Here is a 27823-nt window from a genome sequence, read left to right as displayed (position 1 = left end):
TTTTTTTTAAGTGAAAATTGATCGATGTGCACATGGGCAAAGCCAATGCTGTGCGCGATGCCGAGTTTGTACAATTCTGGGATGTTTTTTAAGTGAAAATAGATCGATGTGTACATGGGCAAAGCCAATGTGGTGCGCAATGCCGAGGTTGTGCGCAATGCCGAGTTTGTGCAATTCTGGGATGTTTTTTTAAGTGAAAATAAATTGATGTGCACATGGGCAAGCCGATGTGGTGCGCAATGCCGATTTTGTGCAATTCTGGGATGTTTTTTAAGTGAAAATAGATTGATGTACACATTGGCTTGCGAATGTGGTGCGCAATGCCGAGGTTGTGCGCGATGGCGAGTTTATGCAACTCTGGGATTTTTTTTTAAGTGAAAATAGATCGATGTGCAGATGGTCGAAGTCAGTATGGTGCGCAATGCCGAGTTTGAGCAATTCTCTGATTTTTCTTAATAGTGAAAATAGATGGATGAGCACATGGACACCGAGTTTGTGGAATTCTTTGATGTTTTTCGAGCGAATACTGATCGTTGTGTAGAAGAGAAAACGAGGTTATGTGTGATACCGAGCAGTAATGTAACTTTATTTATGTGCAATGTTTAACATATCGTTAGTGTATTTTAAATTTGTATTGTTGTTTTAATTGCGAATTATATTTAAGACGTCATTTTTCATTTAAATTGTATTTTTAATTTTTTGGCTTTGATATGTTTATAACGCTTTCCGACTTACGACATATATCGATAGCCCGACGATCTACTCAACAGTAGCAAAATTGTTAACTGTAACTCTTGACGTAACGTTTACCTCATATTTTAATACGTAGTGTTTGGTATCGTAATTGCACTTGATAATATGAGTTCATTCATAATATGTGTGTGTGTGCGTATGTGAAGCATTGCTTAGTGTTCCAAGTTTGTAGTATTTATTTTATTATATTATTTTCTTTCATTCTGAGAAATTATATTTTTTTATTTATTAATGCGTAGAATTCTAGCATGCCTACACAGAATATGGCGTGATTTAGGAATTTTAGAAACTGGTATGAAATCTGTGTAATGATGTTCATATGCAATAAAAAATATTCTTCTTTTTTTATTAATGTAAAGTTAAACATTTTTAGAAATAATGAAAATTGTCTAATTATTGGTATGTAAGGAATTATGTCGTTACGTAGCAAGAAGGTAATTTGTAAAAATGATAAAATTGAAATGTTCCACAATATGAATTTAAATTTAAAAAAAATATTTTATTTGTATAAATAAAAAAAATTAATAAAAATAATTTAAAAAAATAATAATTTAATAAAAATCTTTGAAAATATTGAAGCTCTACAAGTATTAGAGACTCTGACGTTGTTTATCGTTTTAATAATTGGTAGAATTTGCTCACTGTATCATGGTAATTTTAAATATAAACAATTTATTATACTTATTATCAGTAACGCCTAAGCTTAAATGTTATAAATGTAAATTGCCCACCAGCGGCCGAGCGGTAAAGTCGCTGAACACTGGTAGTTCGGTCCGAGCTTCGAATCCCGCGAACGGGCTGGCTGCATGGGTGTTTTCGTGGTTTTCCCCATGTGTAACGTGTATACGAGCCAGTTTCCCTTAGAAAGTCCTCCACGAAGGCATCCCTCCCCTTAGGCAGATAGCCCTAGTGTGCTTTGCCATAATTAAATACACACACACACATATAAATGTAAATTAAAAGTAAAGAATTTGATATTAATTTACAATAATAAACAATTTATTATTGTTATTTTTAAGAGAAAATAGTAGAAAGTACACGTAGTGTTAATGCGAGACTACATTGTGACGTCATAAGCTTAGTCCCACTCATTTATGGACGTCACACAGCTGCTCCTACTGAACTTTGTTGATGCAGCCTATTCTGCGCTTTTACCAAAAATAATAAACTTTTTAATGAAATATTATATTTAAAATCTCTAAAATAAAGAGATTTAATAATTGGCAAAAATGAAGTTAAAAAGGAAATAAAAAGTCAGTTATATATCTGAAGAATAAATTCAAGCAATTAGTCTGCGAAAGTAAGCTTAAGACGTAATTAAATTTAAAGTAGAAATGGCTGTACAACAGCTAATCGGTTAATAAAAGTTCACTAATAAAAAATTACTGAATCATATATAGTTATAATAAATAGGAGCACATGAAGTTTAATGAGTTAAAAATAAATAAGGAATTAAAGTAATACACTGATAAGTAAAAAGCTGAAACCTATGGCAACAATGATTTGAAATTGAAAGAAATAAGAAAATATGAATTTAAGGAAATTTAGGGGAACAATGGTATAATGTGAATCAACCGACTTTTTGAAAACTATTTAATTAAATAAAACAATATTAAAATGATAAAATTGTAAGAAAATAATATAGAAATATTACAAAGTGATCACTAATTACTATTTAAATACAAATAATGAAATAAAAACAGGAAAACATGAAAAATAATGAATGTAAACATAAAACATAAACGACTTATCGGGTATCCTGTTAAAGTCTTTGAAAGTTGATTAAAGTATTTCAAAACGTCCAAAAACAGGTGGGAGCACGTAGAAGTAATCCAATGCTGTCAAATAAATGTCCCAGGAATAGATAACTTGAATTTCTGGGCTAATTTCCAAATGTTTCAGGAATCGTTACTGTGATCCAGTTGTTTAGCCTGTCATTGTCAGGAAAAACTTGAAAAAGTCCACAAGTCCCAAAATAATTGTCACATCCGTTTGTAACTGATATCAAAATGTTCCTCTCTTGACGGGCAGTCAGGGGATATCAAAATCACTACAATCGTCAAAGTATTTCCGCACTTAGATTTTTCTTATCAGGAGCGTTAAAAACTTGCAACCAACAGTTGAAAATCAAAATGCATCACATCTTCGACGCAGGTTCAGTCAACGGGACCCGTTATTGTAACGAGATTCTTCTTCCATATGTGCGTCTTTTTAGAGGCGCTATGGGTCCGCAGTTCCTTTTCATGGACGACAATGCACCATGTCATCGCACAGTAGCTGCCGAACAGCTCTTAGAGAGTGAGGATATTGAACGTATGGATTGGCCGGCACGATCTCCGGATCTCAATCCCATCGAGCATGTATGGGATTTTCTAGGCAGACGCTTGGCAGCTCGTACCTTACCACCAGTAACGATTCCGGAGCTTCGATTGGCGCTGCAAGACGAATGGGCAACAATGCCTCAACAACTCATTGACACCCTCATTTTCAGCATGGGCAGACGCTGTGAAACCTGCCTAGCAGTCAGGGAAGATCATATCCCCTATTAAAGATCGGATGTTTCTTGCTGGACACCCATCACAGGGATGTTTCGGCCTTCAGTCGCATTGCGCTTCATGCTACGTTTTCAATAAAGCTTCTATTTATCCCTCTGATTTCTCTTTTAGTAAGTGTTGCTTACATTACTCATGTCCTTACGTATTGGGGATCTTACGGTATTAAATGTGTTGATTTGGAAAGCTTTTGTACAAAGTTATATTGAAAAAACCGTCTCGTCCTTAATTTTTGCACACCAGTGTATATTTCATATTTCTTTTTAGTGTTCATATTACTAAAATAAAATTAGCTGCTTTTTCTGAACATTCTAATTGCATTTAATGTTTTTTAGAATAACAGAAATCTTTAATTAAATCCAAAAATTTTAAAATGAAAAGGAAACATGAAGAAAGAAACTGAGTACATAAAGAAAATTATTCTTCAAAGATATATGCAGTTATTATTATGTAAATTACCCAATTATTTATGATTTCAGCCTTTACTATAATTTCCCGTTTCTGTTTCCTCATATGATAGAGTTGCTGAGCCAGATTAAATTAAAATTAAATTGTAGAATCTTTGACCACTAGTCCACATTATTAGTTTGAATTTGAGCGTTCTTGTTTAATTATGTCACCGTGATCTGTAATTGATTTTATTAGCATCAGAACATGCCTTTATGTTCTAAGTTCTTCTTAAATAAGAGGCTTATTTAAACCTTTGTCTGATATTGTAGTTACTTTCAGACATAGCAATTTCTTCACGTCTGTCGGAGGTTTTGGACTATATAACTTTTACCAGATCAAGTAAACCCTCATAGGTACATAGTGGAGAGGTTGGCAAATTAAAAGATAAAGCACGCAGAAACTAGCTAGAGCTTGGTTTGCATATTGAAACAAATCTCTAATTGTTAGAAAAGATGCTTAAAGAGAAGGAAATCGATATAAACTAGCCAAAATGTCTGGGAAGGCTTCCAATTAAAATAACGGATAAATATTTTGTTGAGTGTTGTCATTACAAAACATAAATGTTTTGTAGCTTTTAATGTGTAAATATCCTAATATCGTTTAAGAATCAATGTCATAAATTACATGTATTTTAAACTGTGAAATTTCATTAGATTTTGATTTTAATAGGGCTTTTTTAACAAATATTATTTAAAAATAAAATTTAATAGTGGTCATGTAAATCCATAATGACTAAGGTTATCAAACTACGTAATTTAATTATTTATAACTAACTGCATACCCTTAAAAATTACCTCTACATATTAAAGCGAGTTATTGCCTTTCAATAATACTCACTGTGGTCACAAGATAAAATACAAAAATGTAAAAATTCAAGTAAAACTTATTCTTTGCATCTACTGAGACTTAAAATAATACAAAACAGCTTATCACCTCTGGTGCTTTAATGCCTTATTGGAATTTTAAAGTATATTAACTGGGTTACAACCCCTCGAACTTTACGCGAAGCTCCGACGCTAACTGCATCAAACAAAGCCTAACTTTCAACACTTGCCAACCTATGCCTACATCAGGACAGGTTTGTACTAATCAGCAGGTCTCTCTCTAGACAAGCAGCAGTGACAACATTCATTTTGTTATGAATCATGCTCATTATAATCTTACTTCTCATTTTAACCTATGCCGTTTGACATAAAATCTACCTGCTACTAAACCTCCAAACTGACCAAGTATGTGACAAAATGAGACACACACACACACACACACACACACACAAAAAAAAAAAAAAAAAAAAAAAAAAAAATCAACATATAGCTAGCTGTTAGTTAAACGTAAATGCCACTTATCTTCTTTCAAATATGACTAACTATTATAAACGTAAAATATTTAATGCTACTTGATAAATTGCATAAAGTTTATTTTATTCTCAAACTTATTAATAATTATGTTCATTAATTCATGTTTAGTAATAATGCATACTACTTAGGGATCTAGTATTTTATTTTTAGGATGGTGTTACAAAAGTGAAATTCAGGCATAGATAATATTTTTAATTGAATTTATTCAGTTCCCATTTGCTCATAGGTCTTTAATTTTTTCATTAAGGTCCTTAAAAGTACTTAATTTCCGTGTGCAGAAATGTGTACGAACCCTGGAATCATAGGGTTATTTTTTCCTGTATTAATATTAACCCTATAATATGCTTTTTATATAAAGTATTTAAGTTCATAATGAACTAGGTTATTTTAAGGGTTAATAATTTTTAATTTGAAGCTTGCGGAAATTCTAGAACTAAAAATTTTGAAAAATACAGAGGAAAATATATATAATGTTATCTCGAGTAAGGATATTAAATTCGAAGAACTCTCAGTCGAATATATCCATAAAGTTCGTTATATCCGATTATTACTGGAAGTTTGCTGTAGCCAGTTTTGCTCCGTGAACCCCTTTCACCTTTGTTAGATCATTCCCCCCCCTCTCATTTCCAAAACTCGAAAATTACATACATGCATTTATTTAGATTTAGGTTGAGTTTTAAAAAATTAAACAATAAAAAGTATAGAAAATGTTGATGAACACCAAAACTTGAATAAACGTTGTTTTTTCAATATTTATAAACTAAAACTAAATATTTAACGGTTAAGTAATAGGTTGACCGCATTAAAAAGCTGAATCTATGAAATTCTTCCTTAGGAGGGAATTCACCTCTGGTTGAGAACCTTTGCTATAGTTGTATATAGTAACATTTAAATGTATAGAAATGCTACCACGATGAAATGGTTACCATCCTTCATAAAAATTGTCAATTTGCTACTTTCACATTTGCAACTGCTATTGCGTTGAAATAGGTTGCTCATTCAGCTCTTTTTCTAGGAGGATTGTCATGCATTGCCCCTGAACCCGTTTAACCTACTTAGCCAAAGCCGCTGAGTGGAACCAAAACATACGTTCGTTATATCTGGGGGTGTGAGGAGAGGGTTGTTATAAACTCTTTTCGTTACAACGGAATTTAACTATAATTATTTTATATTAATTTCAGTGACTATGCAGCTCTCTTTCCGTTGGCAAATTGTAAAACATTGGGAAGTGTAAGAACTACAGAAATCCAGTTTACATAAAAACAAAATGATGCAGGTTAGCAGTTTTGATATGAAAACACAGAGTATTAATAAAATTGCAAAGAAATCGTTTCCTACTAGTGTCCGTTATTGAAGTCAATGATAAACATCATATAAAGCAGTTAATAGAAGGAAATTTCTTATTTTAGCTATGTGCTAGGAGGAAATTTATTATTTTTAGCCATTTTGCGGTGGCTCATGCTTGAAAATTCAATAGACTTATTCGAACCTCACGCGTCGAGGTGTCAAGCTGATGTATGGCGTACCGCAACGTGCCATCAATATCGGTGACTAAGCGTCCTTTAATTTGATACCTCTCAATGCTTATCATTCATATCGAGTCAAAAATAATTCGTTCATCCTATTATTTTTAGTTTTTCTCTTGCCACACAACTTTGTATCGCTAAAGGCGAGAAAAAATTTTTGGAAATAATTAATTTGCTCATTGTGTTGTCATTCTTTAAGGAATGTGTTATCGTTAGGAAGCATTTTATTGATTTATTTATTTTTGACAGGTCTGAATTTTTTAATTCAAAACGTTCAACGATTTTTTGTGACGCTTATATATTACTAATATTAGCTATTAATGTTATCGGCACTAATATTAGTTATTAAGAGATGTTTTTATGATATGTTTACAGAGAGTTAAAAAACTAGTCTTATTTTAATACTTATGTATCTTCTGTGTAACCAATCTCTTGTACTTTAAAAGATAAATTCGGCGACATAGGTGTTTTACAGTATATGCCTGCAAAGTTGGAGTCAATTGGATAACTGATTGATTAAGTTTAAGCAGATTATCTGCTCAAGGGCTGTTTGCCCAAAGAAGGGATACTTTTGTGGAAAACTTGTTCCAAAGTAATTCGTATTTACAGGGTGGTGCACGGAATGTGATGCAAGTCAATAATACCATAGAAAATTCAATAATATACAGTGAATGTTAAAAAAACGCATTCTGGTACTTCGGTCACGGAAAATTCAGAAGATGTCAGTAACGTACTCTAATTTGCCGCGAAACAGCAGTTTGCGAGGTAACGGACTACAGCTAGTTGAGTGAATAGAAGCTGAAAAAGTTGTAATGTTTTTTTAAGAAACCAAGAGTCGGATGGCGACACATAGACGTTTTAGTACAAGATGGTCTCATTGTAAGCATACTATTCGCAAACTGTATCGGAAGGCTGTGTGTTGAAGAAGAATTGACGGCTCCCAATTAAGTGTCCGTGCACGTGAAAATGACAATAGATCTTTCTTTACACACTCATGCAAGATGGAGTTCACCCATACGTTGCAAATGTTGTTTTTGCTTTTTCAGTCTAAAGACATCAAGCGGGAAGGACGTGCAACGGAAATTTAAGTAAATGCTTATTAAAAACAATGTTAAATTTTTGGACTGAAATGTATTGTTTTGAAAATTTAAAATTTAGTCTAGCATATATTCAGAGGCGTAGCTAAGGTTTTCAGCGCCCGGGGACACTAAAGATTTTGCGCCCCTTTCTGTGTTCCAAGAATGGAAAACATATCATTCTAAAATTTGTAGCATCAATTTGGCTCCCCTTGGATGCTGCACCCGGGAACAGATGTCCCCCCTTTCCCCACCCTAGCTACGCCACTTCATATGTTAAATATAATTGGAATGTATAACCCCTCCCAAAGAATTACTGGTTCTTGAGCAACAAAATTGTCACAAGAGAAGCTTCAAAGAGTAAATTTGAATTATTGATGATATTTTAACTTAACGTGGTGAGTTTCCTGTATTTATTCTTAAATGATAGAAGTCTTAATTATAGATTACAATTTCAAGAAAGATAAATTTTAATCTAAATTAAAACAAGAAGAGATCTTGTTTATTTTTCTCCTAAATTTGCGCCAAGAAAGAATGATGCGTGAATTATATTGCAGTATTTCTAGTGTGTTTGTATTTCCAGATCATGGATCAAGGAGGAAAAACGTAAAAAAAAAGTTTTCCGTAGCAATGTCAATGTAGTGAATCGCATATTGTGACTTCCCCTTTCATAAAGCCTTTTAAAAATGAAAGAATTCAGAAATAGAATTACGCTTATCACTTAATTACTAGTTAGCTGTTATAACTTCTTTTGAAATTACGTCGTTCTATTATTCAAAACTCTTTCGCTTTAATTATATAGAGAGGACTTTCCTCTACGTATCATAATTAATAGCATCTTTAAGAGAAGAGCAATATCCTTGTACATATATTTTAGATGTTACTTGGCTCTCGTATGGTAATGCTGGAAGAAGTAACTGCTAATTGCAATTAAATAAAAAATGGAAAACAAAATATCCTTAATTGATACTTTGCTTAGCAATTAATTTTACACGCTTAATTAGTCTTAATCGCTGAACACCTGTGATAAATTGAAGAATTCTACAAAAACATAACGATCACTTCAAAACCTTTCAATCAAATTAAATCGTTTGAGACTATGGATTACTGAAATGTTTTCACATTCAGCTTAGAAATGCTTCTTTACTACGAAGTAATCACTGAAATTTTGCATGTATCTAAATTCTTTTATTGGAATTTACACTCTAAGGTGCAAAATGCATATGTACAGGAGTTTGTACAAAGTAATGAAAAGATTATGCTTATAAGAGTTAATTCAGTCAGTTACACAGCAAGCCGTAAAACTAGTCATCAATGTTTTGTAATTGTTTTACATACATTCTCAGGGTTGTGTTAAATTACAAATTTCAGTTGGGATTTGTAAATCTTAGTTCACATTGAAGAAAAATAAAATGACTTTTAGTTCGTCTTGAAGCAAAATAAAATGACCTTACTAAGTTCTCAGAAAGTCGTTGGTGCATCTGTAACTTTGTCGTTGGTGCATCTGTATCAACCTCGCTCGTTGGTGCATCTGTAACTTTCATTGTGTAAAAAAGAGATTGGAGACATCGAGAGGTACAGTGTTTACAGACACGACAGCATACAACATTCTTGACAAAACATCGTCTACGAGACACACTTATAGGATAAAATCAAATCTTTTTGACAAATCCAGAAAAATGTTGAAGAGGATTGTTTTACTTCAAAAAGCAAACTTCTGCAAAAAAGGTGACTTCTGAACTTAAAATGCATCTACAGAACACAATTTCAATACGTACAGCACAAAAGAAACGACATAAGTAGAATTATTTACAGATACTGGTAATGACTCTGACTGTCGTACAGAAGGGCCAGGAGAAGGCATGGATGTTTGTAAATGTATAGTGCGTATGCGGCATGGTTTGTAAATGTATAGTGTGTATGCGGCGAACCGAAAATCCTCTTGAGGTGTTGATGGCAGGGGAAGAGAGGGAGGAGACTTTCGGATCCGTCATCCCCTGGGGATCTCTCCTACAAAATTGGGGAAGAGGACTGAGAAAAGCCCTACTGTCACCTGTATGATGCCCAAGACAGGCGAAATCTTGCCTCCTTGCCAGGATGAATTTCGTGGGCTTGTTCTGATATCAGACAAGCGAGATTTGTCACAAAAACATTTACAGAACAGCTGGCTATTTCAAATTATCTTGTTCACAAGTAAAGACGAAATAGAGTGCAGTTAACTTAGTTATGCTTTGGTAAAATTCAAATATATTGATAAATAAAATGTAATTTCTTAGACTGGCATTTTTTCAAATAATTTTAACATGTTTAATTAATCATTAAATAATTTACTTTAATTTATAATAAAAACAAACTTGAAGACTTTCTAAGTTTTCAGCGAAAGTTTACCAAGCGGAACAAAATTTAAGAATAAATAATGACAACTTAGTCTCTTGTCTCTTATTTAGTAAATATTTATTTGATGCATGAATAAAAATATGTATATTTATAGGCAAACAACTTAAACGTCTTTTTTCTTATTATAACATGACGCTTGATGGCATTTCTATTTTGAAAAATTTATGAAGCCTAATAAAGCCTTGGGGAGAAGTTACTAGAAATTATCTTCAATATGGATTGTAGATGCTCAAATGTGAATCGGACTCTTTTTTTTTTTTTATACTTCCTTATACGAAGTAAAAGAAGTATTGTAATGACGAAAAATTCCGGGTACCATATTTCAACGAAAGTATCCATTTTGACCGCTATTAAATGCAATTTAACGATGTTTTTGCGTAACATCTGTACGTATGGACAGAATAAAGGCCTCTTTTTCCCCAAACGAATTATAAAACTGAGTTAGATTCAGAAGAGATTTTTTTGTACGTACTGTACGTACAGTGGCTCAAACAATTGAGAATACACCTTACTTTTACTTGATAAATCTAAATTTCAATATGAATGACACATTACTAAGAAGAGCAAACACCTTTTTATTTTTACATGTAACAAACGGTTTAATTTAAAGTCAAAATAAAGAGGAATTAACGAAGAAAATCCTAAAATGAAAATTTTCAGAAACATTTTAAATAAACATATGCAGATTTTTGCCTAAAAAAAATTTAGAATAAACCAATGAAAAAATATGTTTAACTACCACTACATTTTTCTACGTGGCTTCTATTTTAATCTAATGTTGCGTAATCTTGTTATAAACCTTTGCACTTTTTTGATGAAGTTTGTTACATGATCTTAAAGCCGCATTTTTAAATAGAAAATGGCTGCTCGAAAGGAAGCCAGTATTGTCGTAAGGAAATTCGTACTAAGATTATATAATAAAGGAAAATCTTATATATCACCCCTTCATATTCTTTGGTACAGGCAATCCTCACGTGTGATTGGAATATACGCCGTGTTGCTGCTGACTCAGGAGCAAAAGGAATACCGCGTCAAAGTCTGCCAAGAACTTCTTGAGCATGCCGTGGATGATCAGTGCTTCGAGAATCATTACCGATGACGAAACTTGGGTGTTCGGTATAAATCAGAGGTAGTCTAGAAACGTTTTAATACTCTGGTCACTATTGTAATTAAAATATTATATTATTCTTCGTATTCCTAAACAAAGTGCAAAAATTAATTCAAAAATTCTTAATTGAGCTTATTTATTTCTTAAAATAAACAAGCACATTTATTTTTTGACACAAACAACAAACAGTAAGAACAAATGTTAATAAAATCTTTAAGTAAGATTTAAGTCACATTGTAAATTAATAAGCTTCATTTATAGATTTTCTAGTGTGTTATTCACATTCGTTTTTAATGGGAATGAAAATAATGTGAACTCAGACTTGAAATAACTAAATTCTTGAAATCTTTGCAATGGCATGTTTGCAACAAATACGTAACTGAAATGTCTTCGAATAAAATCGCTTCGGGACCATAATAAAATCACTTCGGACGAGGAGGTGGGCGCCTGCAACCCATGGGCCTCCCGTTTGAGACCACTCTATTAGATTGTTTGAATATAAGACTGAGTCAGGCTTAGTTTTTATGTTAAGTTTTTTAGAAGGTGAAAAATATTCGAAACAAGTAGCAGATTGTAAAACCAACTGATGAAATATTTATATAGAAGAAAATTTTTGTACTAGGACAACAGGGTGCTCATTCGAATAAGATGAGAATGCTTATTCTCTCAAAAATGGTTTTCGTTCAGTTTTAATTACAATAGTGACCAGAGTATATATTAGATTTCCGCATATTTCCGAATGTATGTCGATCCGTGTATAAAACGAGAGGTAAGATTTAGTTGCAGAAATTCAACCCGAATTTAAAATCACCTTATAAATCCAATTATGATATATCTCCAAATGTGCGAGTGATTGGTATTGTAGCTTAGCTAGACCTATCAAACAAGTTAAAGGCTAGCATCAAATCACCATCAGCATACATGTGAAAGCGTTTTAGAATGAAAGGACAAGTGGACGTCACAGTGGACAGTGGACTTCTTTTTCAATTCTCCCAATACCAATAAATTGGTTGTGCTCAGTATTTGATGTATTGACAATAGTATGGCGAATTTCACTTGGTTCTCAGTCGTGGAAACCATTTTCAAGCAATCACAAGATGTCTTCTCCTCAACTGCGATCTTGTTTTTAGGACTAAAATGCAATTTTTGTGCTGCTGTATAGAGCAAGATACCCAAATGAAAAGGACTGCGTTTCTTAACTAAAAGCACATAACAAAATAGCGGATGAAGACATTCGCCCGGACTGACTTCCGAAATTTGGAAGATAATTGCGACACGGATACCAGTATTAAAAACTTTGATTAATAAATGCATATTAAGATCAAATAAATTAATAAAAACATTTTTTTGCAATTATTTAACCTATAATATCTCCTTTACGATCGATTTATTTGTTTACCTTTTTGAATTTTCGACTGAAGACAAATGCCCATACTTCAGTAGCAAATCATCTGCTGAAATTTATCAGCTTGTACCACGGAGTATTTGAATGTAAGACTCAAACGGATTATGTTTCCAGAATATGAAGTGTATTCGGATGTTGTTTATAAAACCAGCTGATAAAACTGTATTAAGTTTAGAGAATATTACGGCTGAGAATGCTCATTTCCTCATAAATGATGTTATTTCAATTTTAGTTATGCCGTATTCTCGCGTGTATAAGCCGTACTCATATGTAAGCCTTAGTTTATAACCTCTAATTTAAAAATAGTGCTTTTTCAAGTAAAGCTGCGGATAACCTGCCTACCATCTAGAATATTTTTTTCGTTTGGAGGTGTGAAAGCAGCTAAAATAGAAACAGTACTTACCACAGATTGAGACAAAATTTTTATTATCGGTATAAAGGAAATATGTTTCTGTGTTTAGAATCTTTTATTTACTGTTACTATGGGCATCACTAGAGTAGTTGCCAGCGCTATCAGTATGACTATCACTGGTACTGGCATTTCACTGCATGACACCAAGACTTAACTTTTGTAGGCCTATGTGACGTTCAACTAACAGCAACAAATATCTACGCTGCCACACGTTTGTTTGTACCTGTTTCTAATCATTCGCATGTATAAGCCGTACCCCTGATTTGTATCTGCATTTTTGTGAGAAAATATCTCAGGCAGAACAAGAGGAAAACTCAAAGATAATCTTGCAGTCTTCAACGAGTTTTGTATCGCACAGAAACTATTTCAAAGAAACAGTCCAGGGCGAAGATATTTCCCAAACGTGGCCAAACCATACAATGAAAACCATAGCCTTCGAAATTAACGAAAAGAAAATAAAGATTGTAAACAAACTGAAATTTCTTCGACTTATAACAGACAGAAAACTCAACTGGATAGAGAACCTTTGAGGTATTGTAATAAAAACTTAATTGTAATAAAAAATTACCATCTCCATGAAAAAAATGAAGGGATATGACTGGGACTTAAATCCTCATATCCAGAAGCTACAGTTCAGCACCGTGGTAGTAAAAATTGTCAATTACGGAACTGCTATCTCGGCTATCCTTAGGACAGAAAGGAAGAAACAACAGCTGCGTGGCATTCAATGACCATTTCTTCTGAAAATCAGAAAAATCTTTCCGAGCCATTTCTAACTCTAACTTGTGCCTTCTATCTGGAATACCTCATTTATATTTTCTGTCGGAGCTAGAACTGCTTAAGACCAAAATATTACAGCTTAGAGAAAACTCTCTTATAACGACTAATTTACGATCGAATAACTTTGAATTCCCAACCTGTCCCTTTTCTCTGCATCCTGAAAATTCACCTAATATAAAAAATTTACTTAAAAAAGCCTCTAAATACTAGTACATACCCAATAGCATTTACAGATGGAACAAAAATAGACGGAAAAGTAGGATCAGCCTGTGTTTTCCATAAAACCGAAAATCTAAAAATATCTTGGAAAGGACGCCTTTGCCCAGAAAACACAGTTTTTCAATCAGAAATTTTTCAAATTAAAAAGGCAATAGATATTGCAATTAAAAATAAAGGCAATCAGCTTACAATTTAATGAGATTTTTCTTCGTTACATGCATTAGAAAATTCAAACATTCTTCTCCAAAGCACAAGAAATCTTCCATCTCCTCCAAGAAAGTAGTCAAATTAAAATTTCGCTGGTGTGTGAAAGCGGATTGTGTGAAAGCACACTCAGGGAATGAAGGAAACGAAGACGATGACTCCCTAGCTGAAGTTGCAGGTAACACTTCAGATTCCGAAGATATGAATTTAAAATGGCCTAAGTTATACTTAAAAAAAAAAAAAAAAAAAAAAAAAAAAAAAGAAGTATAGAAAAAAAATAAATCAAACCTGGCAGAACGAATGGGAACTCTCTTCTCAAAAGCAGGAGAATACATGAACTAATCAACTTAACAAACGGAAAAAGATGTCTCAATAACCCCGTTTAAATCAATTCATATCTGGACATGGACTCTTCCCCACGTATTACAACGAAAGAAATATTTCTTCTTCAAACAGCAGTGCTCCTGGTGAAAGGGGATCTCTCGAATGCTACCTTTCCTCATGACCAATAACGCAAGAAAATCACAGCGTTAGATCAATAAGAAACGAACTCGAGTTTCGAAAAATAAAGATCATACGGGTGTACTCCAACTGCGCTAATGAAAATCCCCCCCCCCCGGGTCGAGCTATAGTCTAACTGCGTCAATCAGAATTTCTTCCCCCTGCTGCCTACAGGGTTACAATTTAACATTTCGAAGCCAATTGTAGCCAAGAGGAAAATAAAAATAAATAAATAGAATTACATATCACAAGACCAAGTAAAAAACTATCTAACAAGCAGGCTAATTACTTGAATAACAGTAATAAATGCAAGAGCTAACAAAGAAAATAAAAGGTATTGGTAAGCATACATATTAGCATTACAAACATCTTTCATTTATTATAATAATATCATAAATTAAATAATTATAAAGCATACAAATTATATTTTTAATAAATTACATCAATAATAAGCAAGATGTCTGAACTAGACCGAAAAATTTAATAGAGTTTACTAGCGTGCAAAAAATTATTCCATATCAAAGTGTGTTAAAGTGTGCTAAAAATATTTTTTGTTAATTAAAGTAATCATGTAAATGTTTGCAGAAATTAAATTTAGTTAAATTAAAAAAAGCTTGGCATGAAATCTATTATAACAACATTACTATGCATTTGGAATACTGACGCATAAATTGTAAATAAATTTAAATTATTATGCTAAGAAGTTCTTTCTAAAATTTATCTAGAAGAAAGGAATTTAGATAAACAATACTGCAAATTAATATCATCAATCAGGCCTCTCAATAAATAAAAGTTTAACCAAAAATTAAAAATTGGGATGCAAAAGTTTGTGTAATATACTTGGAAATATCTGAACATATAATTAATTAGAAATATATATTTAAATTAATAACAAGCTAATTAACAGTAACATTAAGCTTAATTTCATTCAATCTAAAAAAAGCAATCGATGAGGAGCTCAGCATAACTGAAGTTTTAATGCTATTTTACGTAGATTTGCGTATAAAATAAAAGTTGCACTTGTGAAACAAGTGAATAATGTACTGATAATCAACAGGAATTAAAATACAGTCGTTAAAAATATAACTACTTGTTAGAAGGTATGCAAAGTTGCCATGGCTAGAGAAATTGAATGGTTACAGAAAACTCATGAAGTTAAGCACTACATTGTGAAAAGAAAATTCTGGAATAAACATGTTAAGAAAATTAGATGGAGAAATAATCCTTAATTTATTGATATCCATATAAACTCGATGCTTTTGTAAAAATGTTACATATAATTTGCACCAAACCGAGTTAATTTATTTCCTTATTTTTTCTTATTAGAGGGATTTGTAAAAAGATATGCTAAGGTGAAAACTTTTGCAATATTTTTAAAGAATAAATTAAAAAAGTATTTTTACTTCATGAACTGAAATTTTTACGCTACATTTTTACACAATAAATAAGTACAAAAAAAAAAAAAAAAAAAAAAAAAAAAAAATAGCTGGGGGAAATCACTGGGACTAGAAACTCGGGTCGAACTACCAATGTTTAGTGACTTTTCCGCTTGATCATAAGACCTTTTGAAATTAGGCTGAACAATATATTAAAGAAAATAGAAGATACAGCACACGTAATAACAAAAGTGGGCTGAATTATAGATTTACATGTTTGGTGAATGAGTTAAACTTACCTGTATGCCATTATGAAATATTAGGAATGTAGCATAAAAGCATGAGTGAAGAAGGCAATGGCAATCTAAATCATTGTAATCTAAATGTATAACATTATCAGTATCTGCTATTAATTTCAATACTGCTGAAAAAATTATAAATGAATTATATTATAAATCACACGAACTCGTTGCATTATAAATTACAACAGTTAGAAATATTATTAGCGTGATTTAGCTACCATCTTTGTTAACAAATAATTTCAAGTAATTAATTTTACAAATAATTCAGCCTGAAACTAGGTTAGAAAATAAGCTGCATGCTGAAGATTAAGCTTTACCAAGGTGTTAGAAATATCTTTTCTTAACTAGAGTTATGATGCAAGAATTCGTAAAAATTATCATTTAAATATAAATTGGCCTAAATACAATACAAAATATATAAATTCTACATACATGAAAACTTGAGTACAGTGCAATAAGGGCTATGAAAGAAATGGCTATGAATATAAGGGATTATTATTATATTTTTTTTTTTTTTTTTTTGTTAAGTATGAAATTTCTGCTGACGCTCATAATTATTAATTTATTAATTAAGTGTGTATTAGAAATTAAATGTATGCCAAAGTACATCAAGTGGAAAACAGAATAAATATTTAAACGTTTCTAGTATTAAAATATGGAATTTGTAACAAAGTTAAATAACCTTAAAATAACTTCAATAATTAAAAATGGAAAGCTTAATACGGGAATATATTGCAATAATATTAGTGTGAATTAAGAACGACTTAAGAAGTCCAATTTTTAGATTTAATAAAAATAATTTTTATAATTAAATTAGAACTGTTTACCTAAAATGGTAAATTTGAAAGTTAAAACCATTCTGCTATCTAAGAAGATTTGTTAATATTTATCTAGACAAGAAACTTATTTAAGGTGAGCTACAAATCCGATATTTAATACGTTGATTATGTATCAGTTTTGTGTATGTCATTACAGCGACTAAAATCTAGAACTTGGAAAGATTTTAATTCTTACAGAGAATAAAAAAGATCTGGCTCATCATTCCTTTAAGCATCATAAAACTTTAAAATGAGTGTAAAAGAAATTTATTTTTACTTTAGCACACGCCAGACTTTAAATTAATATTTGTTTTGCATGCACAATTTTTACAAAATTGCTAAACGAAAATAAAGGCTTGCAGTCTCAACAGAATGTCCCATTAATGGCGATAAACGACTTTTTGTAGCACCCAATCTTCTCGAGAAAGAAATAGGGGACAGGAAACGTCGCACAGCTCGTGGATTAGATGAGAGGAGGGACGGGGATCTTCGATCAAATTTGGCACAGTTCGTACCCTACCGATCATACATAATAAAGAATCCAAAAATTTCATCACATAATCAACAATATTGTAAAATACCTTTCGGAACAAGGGCAATATATTTGTGAGCAATAACTGTTACGAAAAAGGCCTTATATTAGTATATAAATTCTTCTGAATAATAATTGCATGTGTGAAAATGCTTTGGAAAGTTTCCATGGAGCTTCTGTAGAATGCTTCATTGAATCAGTAGCATCACAAAATAGCATTTGTGTCATTATATGGGGTAAAGTTCTGGTGTCCTCGCCTGTCCTGTGAGAAAAACTTCGGTACTAGAGAATATAGTATCTACTAGATTTTATGAATATAAGGTTGAGTGGAGTTTAAATTTTATGTTAAATTTTCAGGTTGTAAAGCATATTCGATTGGAGGTTATAAAACCAACTAAAAAAAATCATTTAGGTTTGGAGGATGTTAGAACTGAGAATGTTCATTTCCTTAATTATGATACCCATTCAATGTTAATAATAATAGTGGCCGGGGTATCTATTAAATTTTAAATATGAGGTTGAGTCAGGCTTGGTTTTTATATTAAACTTTCAGGATATATAGGAAATTCGGGTACTATAGGAGGTTATAAATTGCTAAAATTGATGTAAGGTTAGTCGATAATGTAATTGAGAAAAAAAATGAAGTTTGTGCCAGCTTTCAAGCAATATTATCTTTTTTTTTCTTCTTTTGTAATAAGTTATGTTTTTAAAGAAAAACAGCCTGTTTGTATAAAAAAAATGTAAAACTATAAAAATTTTGCATTGCTTTTCTGGTTTTGTTAACAATTTATGCCCTCGTAATGTCCGAATTGTGGGCTGAATTTTCATTTCTCGCACTATACGATAATGTTATAAATAGAATATTTAACCTTTTTGGAAGTAATACTTATTTAATTCCCTTCTATTCATTTGGCAATACATATCATTGAAAGATCGGTAATTTTTATTAAGAGGAGGTGTCTTAGCAAAATCTATCGCACTGCATTTAAAAAAAGTCTCCGAAAATAATAATAAATGCATTAAAAAAAGGAGGAGGGTCTGGCCTTGTCATTTTCCGCTCCCTCTGGCGCCTTCCGCTGAAAAGAAGGCGTTCAATTCGTAATCTAATAAAAACCTAATTTCTTGCCCTTTGACACTGAGGAGTAACAAATTTCCTGGCCGTCTTGACACGAGGATAATTAAAAAAGCGTTTACACACGTGATTACACTTCTTGATGATGGTTTCAAAGATAGTGCGTTTTGAAAATCCTTTTTTCTTTCTTCATGCTCTAAGTCATATTCGCAAGGTTATGAATATTAAGATATCTGCACGTTATCCTTCTGAGTTTCAGTAATAAAACAATTCAGTAAGATTTCTGAACAAAATGCTGATTGTGTATTGAAATTGCTACTGCTATCAGTTGATGTGGGTTAATCCAGTAGGGTGCGCTAACAGAAGTATTTACATAGATATGTGCTTGAACGGTACTTAGTGCTGAAGTGTTATAAATAATTAGATAAACATAATCATTGCTACAAATATTTTAATAAAATTATGATTTAATATTATTCGCATACTATTTCCTCTGCATATCAGAATTAAAATATATTAAAATTAAATATTCTGGAAGAAAGCAAATCAAAAAGCGAACTGGTAAACCACTTTATGGGATATCTTAAATTATTATAATTGATTATTAAGGTTTAATAACTTTTTTGGCTTCTGTCTAGGAAATCATCAATTATTTTCAATATATCAATGTCATTTAACACTTCTTGTTGCATGTATAATAGAGTCTTACAGTTTTATCTTTTCTTTGACATCATAATTCTAAAATAATATTCTATCTCTTCTAAGACAGAGAACTTTCTCATGCACTGGAAACGGGAATGGTCACTCAATTTTCTTAGTTAATTTCTGCCCACCAGCGGCCGAGCGGTAAAGTTGCTGAACACTGGTAGTTCGGTCCAAGGTTCGAATCACGCGAACGGGCTGGCTGCATGGGCGTTTTCGTGGTTTTCTCCATGTGTAACGTGTATACGATCCAATTTCCCCTAGAGAGTCCTCCACGAAGGCATACCTCTCCTTAGGCAGATAGCCCTCGAGGCTTTACCATAATCTCACACACACACACACACACTTGGTTAATTTCTACATTAAGAAAAATTGATGACATTTCTCTGGCAGCATCAGCAGAACTAAATTTGTCTTCCTCTTCTTTTAAAAAAATAAAAACTATTTCATTTCATCATCAAAATTTGCAATATTTATGTAATTTTTAAACGTTTCTTTTAACTTTCCTACATAGAAATATTTCCTAAATTCGACAATTTAAAAATTTTTCTGCATTATTTATTTATGATCTTTTAATATATTATAATAATAATATACCTATAATCTATAATAAGTTAGCAAGTTTTGCCATTATTTTATCACAAATAATATTAAAAGAATAAAAGTTTTTGCACAGTGAAAGTGATTTTGATTTATAGTTTTATCTAAAAAATTCCCTTTTCTGCTGCCAGCAATTCTGTTCTTCGAATATTAAAGGTGTTATAGCAACTGTTTCCTTTTCTGTGTTCAAAATACATGCTGGAATCGTGCAATAAAATTTTACAAAGATTTTTATAAGTGGATCGGTTCCTTTAAATAGGGCGCACTCATTTTGTAGAGATTTTCTGATGGCATTCATTCTCTGCAAAATGGTGTTTGGTCCAAATTATTGTCGTGAATATCGTTTCATATCCGGAATTTTTGTGAACAAAGGTATAATCTGCACTGCAGTTACTATTATTTCCAAACTCGAAGCGCAGATGTCAGGTAAGGCGTCTTTCCACGTTTTGTAACCAATTTTTAACATTAGTATAGCATCTGCTTTTGCCAACTATCTAGTGTCGGATAATGTTTTACCGTTAAATTAAATTCTCACTTTTTTTTTTTTTTTTTTTTTTTTTTAACCCTTGATTAGGAGATCCAGGAAAAAAAAAAAAAAAAAAAAAAAAAAAGCAGATAACTTTTCCACAAACATGAAATATTGAACAGCAGCACTAGAACTTTCTCAACAAAATTAGCTACTAAATTTGAAGAATGATCAGTGCAAGGGGCAGAGCCGTAGCTAGAGGGGCACAAGGGAGAATATCTGTTTTCAGGTGCAGAATTCAGGGGCCATCGAACTGATATTACGAATTTTTAGAATGAAATGTTTTACATTCTTGGCAAACAAGAGGGACGCGTGATCTTCAGTTGTCCCCGGGGGCTGAAAACCCAAGCTGGAGCTCTGAAAAGGAATGCAGATCGCATTTGGATTGTAGTATTTATACGAGTCTGCAATACTGGGTATTTTACTGATAAGCTTGCTGCCTTGCCATTTCTTTGCCTTCGATAAGTTTAATGCCTATACCTAATTTTGTTGAAGTGGACAGTACATGTTGTTTCAAATATGATGCTGTGTGCTTTATAACCGGTATAAACTATAGATTTTCTCTTTTTTATCACCTTTAGTAATGCGTATTTATAACTATTTCCTCGCCCTTGATTAAAGTGTTTTTCTAAATACAGTTTAAAAAACATTGTCATATTTACTGAGATATTAAAAGCATATGGGACAGTTTCCTTTGCTGTTTGAGATCTGACTTCCATCATGACTTGCAAAAGATAACCTAATCGATCCTTTTTAATATTTCTTTCTAATAACTTGACTTCATATTCTGTCTGTTGCAATAAATCAGAATCGATTGTATTTAAAACTGAAGATCTTTAAAAATTACATTAGACAACATATGTTACTTTGATATATCATGTTTTGATAACGATACGGCTGTATATTCCCAGTTTTGTAAATCAAAAATCTGAATGTGTTGCGGCATATCCTTTGGAAATTATTTGGAAAATATTTGCAAATATAGCAATTTGCCTGTTTCTGAAAGTATGAGCCAGGTTTTCTCTTTGACACGACTGATTTTATGTGGCAAAGTGATTGCACGAAAGCCTTCTATTATGAATTTAATCCAGATCCTTATTTACCGATCTTACAGTTTCCTTATTTATAATATTTTCAGATTTGTTTAAAAGTATATTCGTATAAAGTTTTTGCTTGTTTCCTTAATCTATTTAAAATATTTTCAAAATTTGCTAAAATTATTCATAAGGGAATAAAACAATAGCATATGGCTAATAATTCCCTATCAGCTGGATGATGTTAACTTGTGTCATGTCTGCTCACATCCCAACTGCGCGAATCAAGTTTCCCCCCCCCCTTTAACACTTATTAGCATAGGAAACATGGTTGGGTTACACCGACCGATTAGATGGAGATGAGACTAGAAATATTATATAATGGAAGAATTTAAACTGTAAGAACAAGAGCTTAAATACTTCTCTTTTCAAAATTCATCTACAGTCTTACCAAAAGTAATAAAAGAGTGACCGTACTTTAATAAAATAACTGAATCTGTTAATGGAATTGCATTGTCAAAAATACAAGTCATTATGTTTATGTATTTATCAAGAATACCACAACACTTTTATTATTTGTAATATAAAATTTTACATCAAGTCTGTAAAGAGAATTAATCTTTTGCTCCCATTAAACTATATAATAAATTGTTTTCATCCTTTTAGTTTCATTAATTATTTTATAAATTTTAAATAAAAGCTTTTTTTATAAAAACTATTTTTAAAAAATTTTTTTATTAACTTTCTAAATTTATGCAACATTTCGTGCAATCTTTTGTTGCTTGTATAATATAAAAATTAAATCTTGCAAAAAAGAAAATTAATTTAATTCATAAAAGATTAAATTTATGCTATAAATTATGCTATTCATAAAAGATTAAATTATAAAATTTTATGCTATTTTATGCTATTCATAAAAGATTAAATTATAAAATTTTAATTCGTGAAATTAAAGCTTTCAATTATTGTATATGTAGTCCTGAGAAGAAAAATAATTTTTTAATTTCAGTTAACTTAACTGTAATTTAAAATGAATTTATTTTCATTTTAAATAATATTTGAAAGCAAACGGTATTGCAATTTTCATTGGAAAAAAATATTACATCTATTCCGAAAAATTTTATTTCCCCTCTCTCCTTTTCTTCCTTCTGTTTGTCGTAAGACCATTTCAAAACTTGGATTCAAAATATTTTATTTAAAATAAAAACGTAATTCAATCTTTTTAATCACATAAGAACATTTTGTTGATCTTATAATGCTTTTAAATACTCAAAGGCTTCTATATGATCCTTTAAGGTATCCGATCTCGTACAAAAGACGATTTTCGGTCAAAATTTCGATTTTTACTTTATTAAATTATCTTAAAGAATACATCTTTAGCTATCAAAGAGAAGTTTTTGTTTGTTGATAGGTTAATTAGAACTGAATGTTATAAGCATTCTTCTGTAACTTCTGACCCAGAATATTGTTCCGGAATAAACCGGAAGTTCCAATATTCTGGGTCAGAAGTGAGCGTTTAAATAAATATACCTATTTAGAAACCTTATTTATCATCAAGATTTTGCAAATTATAAACCTTCATATTTAGATATTTTGTAATACATTTTAAAAATCTGGCAATAGTTTTTTCCCTTTAATTTCGTATTTAGTTTGACGCAGAGGGTATTCGCAGTTGAATGGATGTGTTGCAGCTTTGTCGATTACGTTGACAAAGTGCTTGATTTGAAAGCTATGTCACATTTTTGCATCATTTGCAACAAAATAAACAGAATGGCATACAATCTTCAGCACGACATATGTAAAGCGTAACATAATTGTTCTGCAAATTATAAAGAAGCAGCTTCGGGTATGGAAGCAGTTAGTGCTTATCCTTTTTGAATGATCTATTACATTACGAAAGCTGAAGTAAACGGTGTATTATGAGGATGGGGATTCTAAGGGGTTTTAATTGTGAAAGATATATATGGTGAAGATTCGGTCAAGAAACTGGAATGCATTGGACATGTACAGAAAAGGGTTGGTAGTAGACTACGAAAAGTAAAAAACTCCGCTCCTGAATTAAAAGGAAAAGGTAAACTGACTGATTCTTTTATTGATAAACTGCAGAATTAGGAATTGCAATTAGAAGTAATGTTGGAAACTTAATTGAGATGCAGCAGGTTGTATTAATTGCTTGTTCCATTGTAGCTCTTCGAAATCAATGCCCTCCTCAATCAATGAGTTGGTGCAACTATGAATGTGCGATTGCAGAAATCAGAAAGAAAAAAATCAAGCAAAAACCTCTGGTATATCAATATATATATTGAATTTAATTAAACCTACATATATGGAGTTGACTACATAAACAAGAGTTATTAAAAAAGTGCCTACATGGCAAAAATCAAAATATCAAGGAATGTTTTAATGGCATTTTATTGCAAATTGTTCCGAAAGAAACATTCATAAACTTGCGAATGTTAATGTTTGGAGCAAATGTAAGTGTTGTGTTATTTAATGTTATTTAATGATGGATTTACAGGTTTGCTTGAAGCATTTTCAAGGTTAGGTATGTGCCCTGAAGTTTAAATTGAGCAGGGAATTCGAAAACTTGATAAAGTGCAGAATCATGACTTTTGGTGGCATTCCAAAAGTTTTAACAAAAATCCAAAGAAAAAATTACGCTTTGTTCGAAAGAAAAAGTGCAAAGTGTGTGAAGATAAAACAAGGTGTCAGTTACAAAGCAGAGGAATTTTAATTATCAGGGATACTTCTTCCGCTAAGAAATTGTTTTATGAAAACTTTAAACTTGTTTTCTGAAAAATGTTTTTTTCTGTAAATATTGCCAATGATAATTAGTTGGTTCTATACATATTATATAAGATTCTACATTTTTACTGTATACATTGTTCACCGTGGTTGTTGCTGTAAAGGCACAATTTAAGCAAAAATTATCCTTTTTCTCATTATTTTTCAAAATTAAAATTATTTAGCATTACGTTTTAAGCTGTTTCCACTCATTAATATGCTTATCTTCAAATTTATATGGTTATAGTTCAAATAAAAACCATTTAAAAAAAATGGTACCCGAACGAGGTCGAATACCTTAAAGAAAATTAAAGCAAGGATGCTTGTTTAGAATTCTTTAGAATTTATTATGATCGATTTTCCATACGCTGGATACAATAGTTTCACTAGAATTCCATAAATTGGTTCTATACACATTATATAAGATTCTATGCATGGAGCCTTTAGAAAGTGTATACAAGTTTGAAGAATCTCTTTATAAATCTCTATAGAATCTTTTTCCATAACTTTATAGAAAGGATATCTAAAATTTTATAGAACTATATGGATCTTTGACCTAATTCATAGAAAATTGGACCATAATCCTAAAGAATTCTGCGAATGTTTAATACTGAATTATTTTGATAGAATTCTATAAGACATTTTCATAGGGGTATTACTTCGGTTAATTGGGAGTTATTGCACATACTACACATGCATTCAGAACAGATTTGGATATTTTATCTGGCCCTCTGAAATATGATATTACTCTATTGTTTTCAAAATATTCTGTAATTCCTTGTTCGTTGTTTTAAAACACTCATTATATCTGATACGTACATAATGATGTATTCACTAGAACGCAATTCATTTTATTCCATTATGAAAAGCAATTTAATAATTCCATAACAGCAAGAATCTTGAGAAAAGAGGAATATGCATATAATAGGTATATTAAACTATGATTAGATATAAAAATATATGACGTTTAGAAATTCTAGGAAAATAAAAACCGTGCATAATATTGTAGCTTCCTCCTACGTACAGGTTCGTCACTGTCTGCGAGATATGACCCGGAGACATTACTGATCTTTTACTGTACATTTTCTTTTTTCACAGCCATTCCATTCTTTTGCACGCAGACCATTGGGTCAAAGATCAAGGTGCGAGAAACTAAGTGGGTGTGACGCCTACTCAAATGACAGTGGTAGTTGAATTTTGCATTAAAACAATCAGCCAATAGAGAAAGGAAGATGTAGTAAATATTCATATTTTATCTTAAAAATATAACTAAAATTTTCTAGTTTTTAAACATAAAGAAAGGTTTAAACGAATTAAAGCCTGATTAATTTTTAAAATATCTCACAAGCAAATACCAATACTGACAGAACAAAATGAATCACTCAGTGTGTCAGTTTCAGAGATTAATTTAGAAAACAAACAAAAAATTAATTGTGTGTGTGTCTTTCGTTCGTGTTGCGCGTAAGCTAATAGACTCAGGGCTACGAAATTTGGTACATGTAGGTGCATCTAGATAAGAGCCAGTGCACCTCGAAGCGATTTTTTCAAAATTCGAACCAGACTTTTTTTTAATTTTATCTTTTTTGATAAAATCGCATCATTTTGAATAGTTTCATTCTTTTAGAAATGTGTTTTGGCAACAGTTTTTCATTCAATGCTTTTTATACTGGACTGCTGACTGTTGAAAATATGAGATAAAATATTATTAATTATACTTTCTTTTTCAGAATTTTTTGTTGCTTATGTTTCTTTCATGTTATTTATTGCTTATGTTACTGTTTTTAAGATACTGAAAAGTTTAGCATGATATTTTTGTTGCAACGGAAGTTGGTTAATTTATTTATTAGGTTAATTAATATTTGTGTTAAGAAATATTGCTTATTTCATTCTAATTTTTTTTAATATGTGATACATTTTTATTTATTTACTTATTACATTAGGATCAGTAATGTTGTATTTGTGGCTAACTTTCAGGTTTCATATCCGGCAGCTTCTAGTTCGTCTGTTTAAGCGACTGAAAAGTCTAAATGAGAAAATCTCTAGTCTGGTGTTCATACTTCCCTCTTACTCCATGGACCTTATAAGAGATAGATTATAACCCAGTGGACGGGGCGCGCGTCACCGACATGTCGGCAAGAAAGAGTAGGGACGATCTGGTTTATTTTAACACTGAAACCTTTGCGTTTGTATCACATAACTCTTTTTAATTATTAATTGTGATACGTTGTATAGTGATGAGATTATGAAAGCCACAGTTTTTTCCAAATAGGATTTAATATATCTCATTAAAGCACTTTTTAGTGCATTTCGCGCATTTTTTTCACGCGTAATTCTTGTACAAACATCTTTGCTTTGGTAAAACGGTAAAAACTCTAAGCACAAAATTTATGAACTTAATTTTACGTAAAAATAAAGTAAAATTAAATACGATTGGTAGTACATGATCCTTTGAAATAAATAAGGTAAAATTAAACAAGATCTGATAATTTTTTTTTTAAAATTTAACGAACATTTTCAGGCACTGATTTTCCAAACTATAATAACATTACAAAACGATCATATTTATTTGATTATATGATTTGACACGCAACACGAGAACTAAAGTGACATTAAAGTAGATTAGTTATTTTAATAATTCATAATATTCGGAGCATAAAATTTTCTGAGCGCGATGAAGGAAAAAAAAAAAAAAGGTAAAATAAAATCTAGAAGCACTCAGATTTTATATTACGCCCAAAAGGAACCTTTTTTTAAAGTTTTGTGTGTTACCTATATTTATTGAATATCATGTTCTTCGCCCGTAAACCACATACATTTGAAAACAGCATATCTTTAGAAATTCCGCACTGAAGATAAAGCTGTTATTTTCCGTACAGTGCTCGCTATGAACTCGTTGAGTTTGTTAATAAAAATTTCGTTAAAATTTTACAAAATATGAAATAGATTAGAACAAATGCGAAATTTCCAGATGCCCATGTTCGGGTGGAGGATTACATTATTCAAAATTTGATGGCTCTAGATACTGTCGTTTCTGTCACAGTGCGAGAAACATATATGTATCCATGCAGATTCTTCATTACTTAATTTCTTTACATATAATACAGGGCGATAATATTTGGTAACAACAATTTGCAAAGAGACACACTAACAGCCTTTCTAGGCTACCACCGCTTTGAGCTAATAAATTAAATTAACAGTAAATAAAAAATACGCTTATGCAGAACTAAAAATAAATCTAAAAAAATAATTACTATAAAATACAAGCAAAATTAATTATTACGGTTAAATACAATTTTAATATTAGAATTAAATGTATAAAAATTTTTAAGGAGTCAA

The 27823-nt window shown here is 31.4% G+C and overlaps 1 protein-coding gene across 1 annotated transcript in view; it reads left to right on the top strand.

The window, feature by feature from the left end:
• Window positions 1–837: 837 nt before the first annotated feature.
• LOC146995164 (uncharacterized) overlaps window positions 838–27823 on the top strand; it is a 116982-nt gene continuing 89996 nt past the window's right edge. The window contains exon 1 of the mRNA XM_085826114.1: window positions 838–917. Coding sequence (XP_085682240.1) covers window positions 876–917 — 42 coding nt within the window. The 5' untranslated portion in view covers window positions 838–875. The remainder of the gene's footprint in view (window positions 918–27823) is intronic.

The sequence above is a fragment of the Stegodyphus dumicola genome, chromosome 10, assembly GCF_044657685.1.
Source record: "Stegodyphus dumicola isolate Sdum_Otavi_A_Nest chromosome 10, ASM4465768v1".
Taxonomy (NCBI): Eukaryota; Metazoa; Arthropoda; class Arachnida; order Araneae; family Eresidae; genus Stegodyphus; species Stegodyphus dumicola.
Note: the sequence above shows the minus strand (reverse complement) of the source record. Positions and strands in the feature narration are given on the sequence as shown.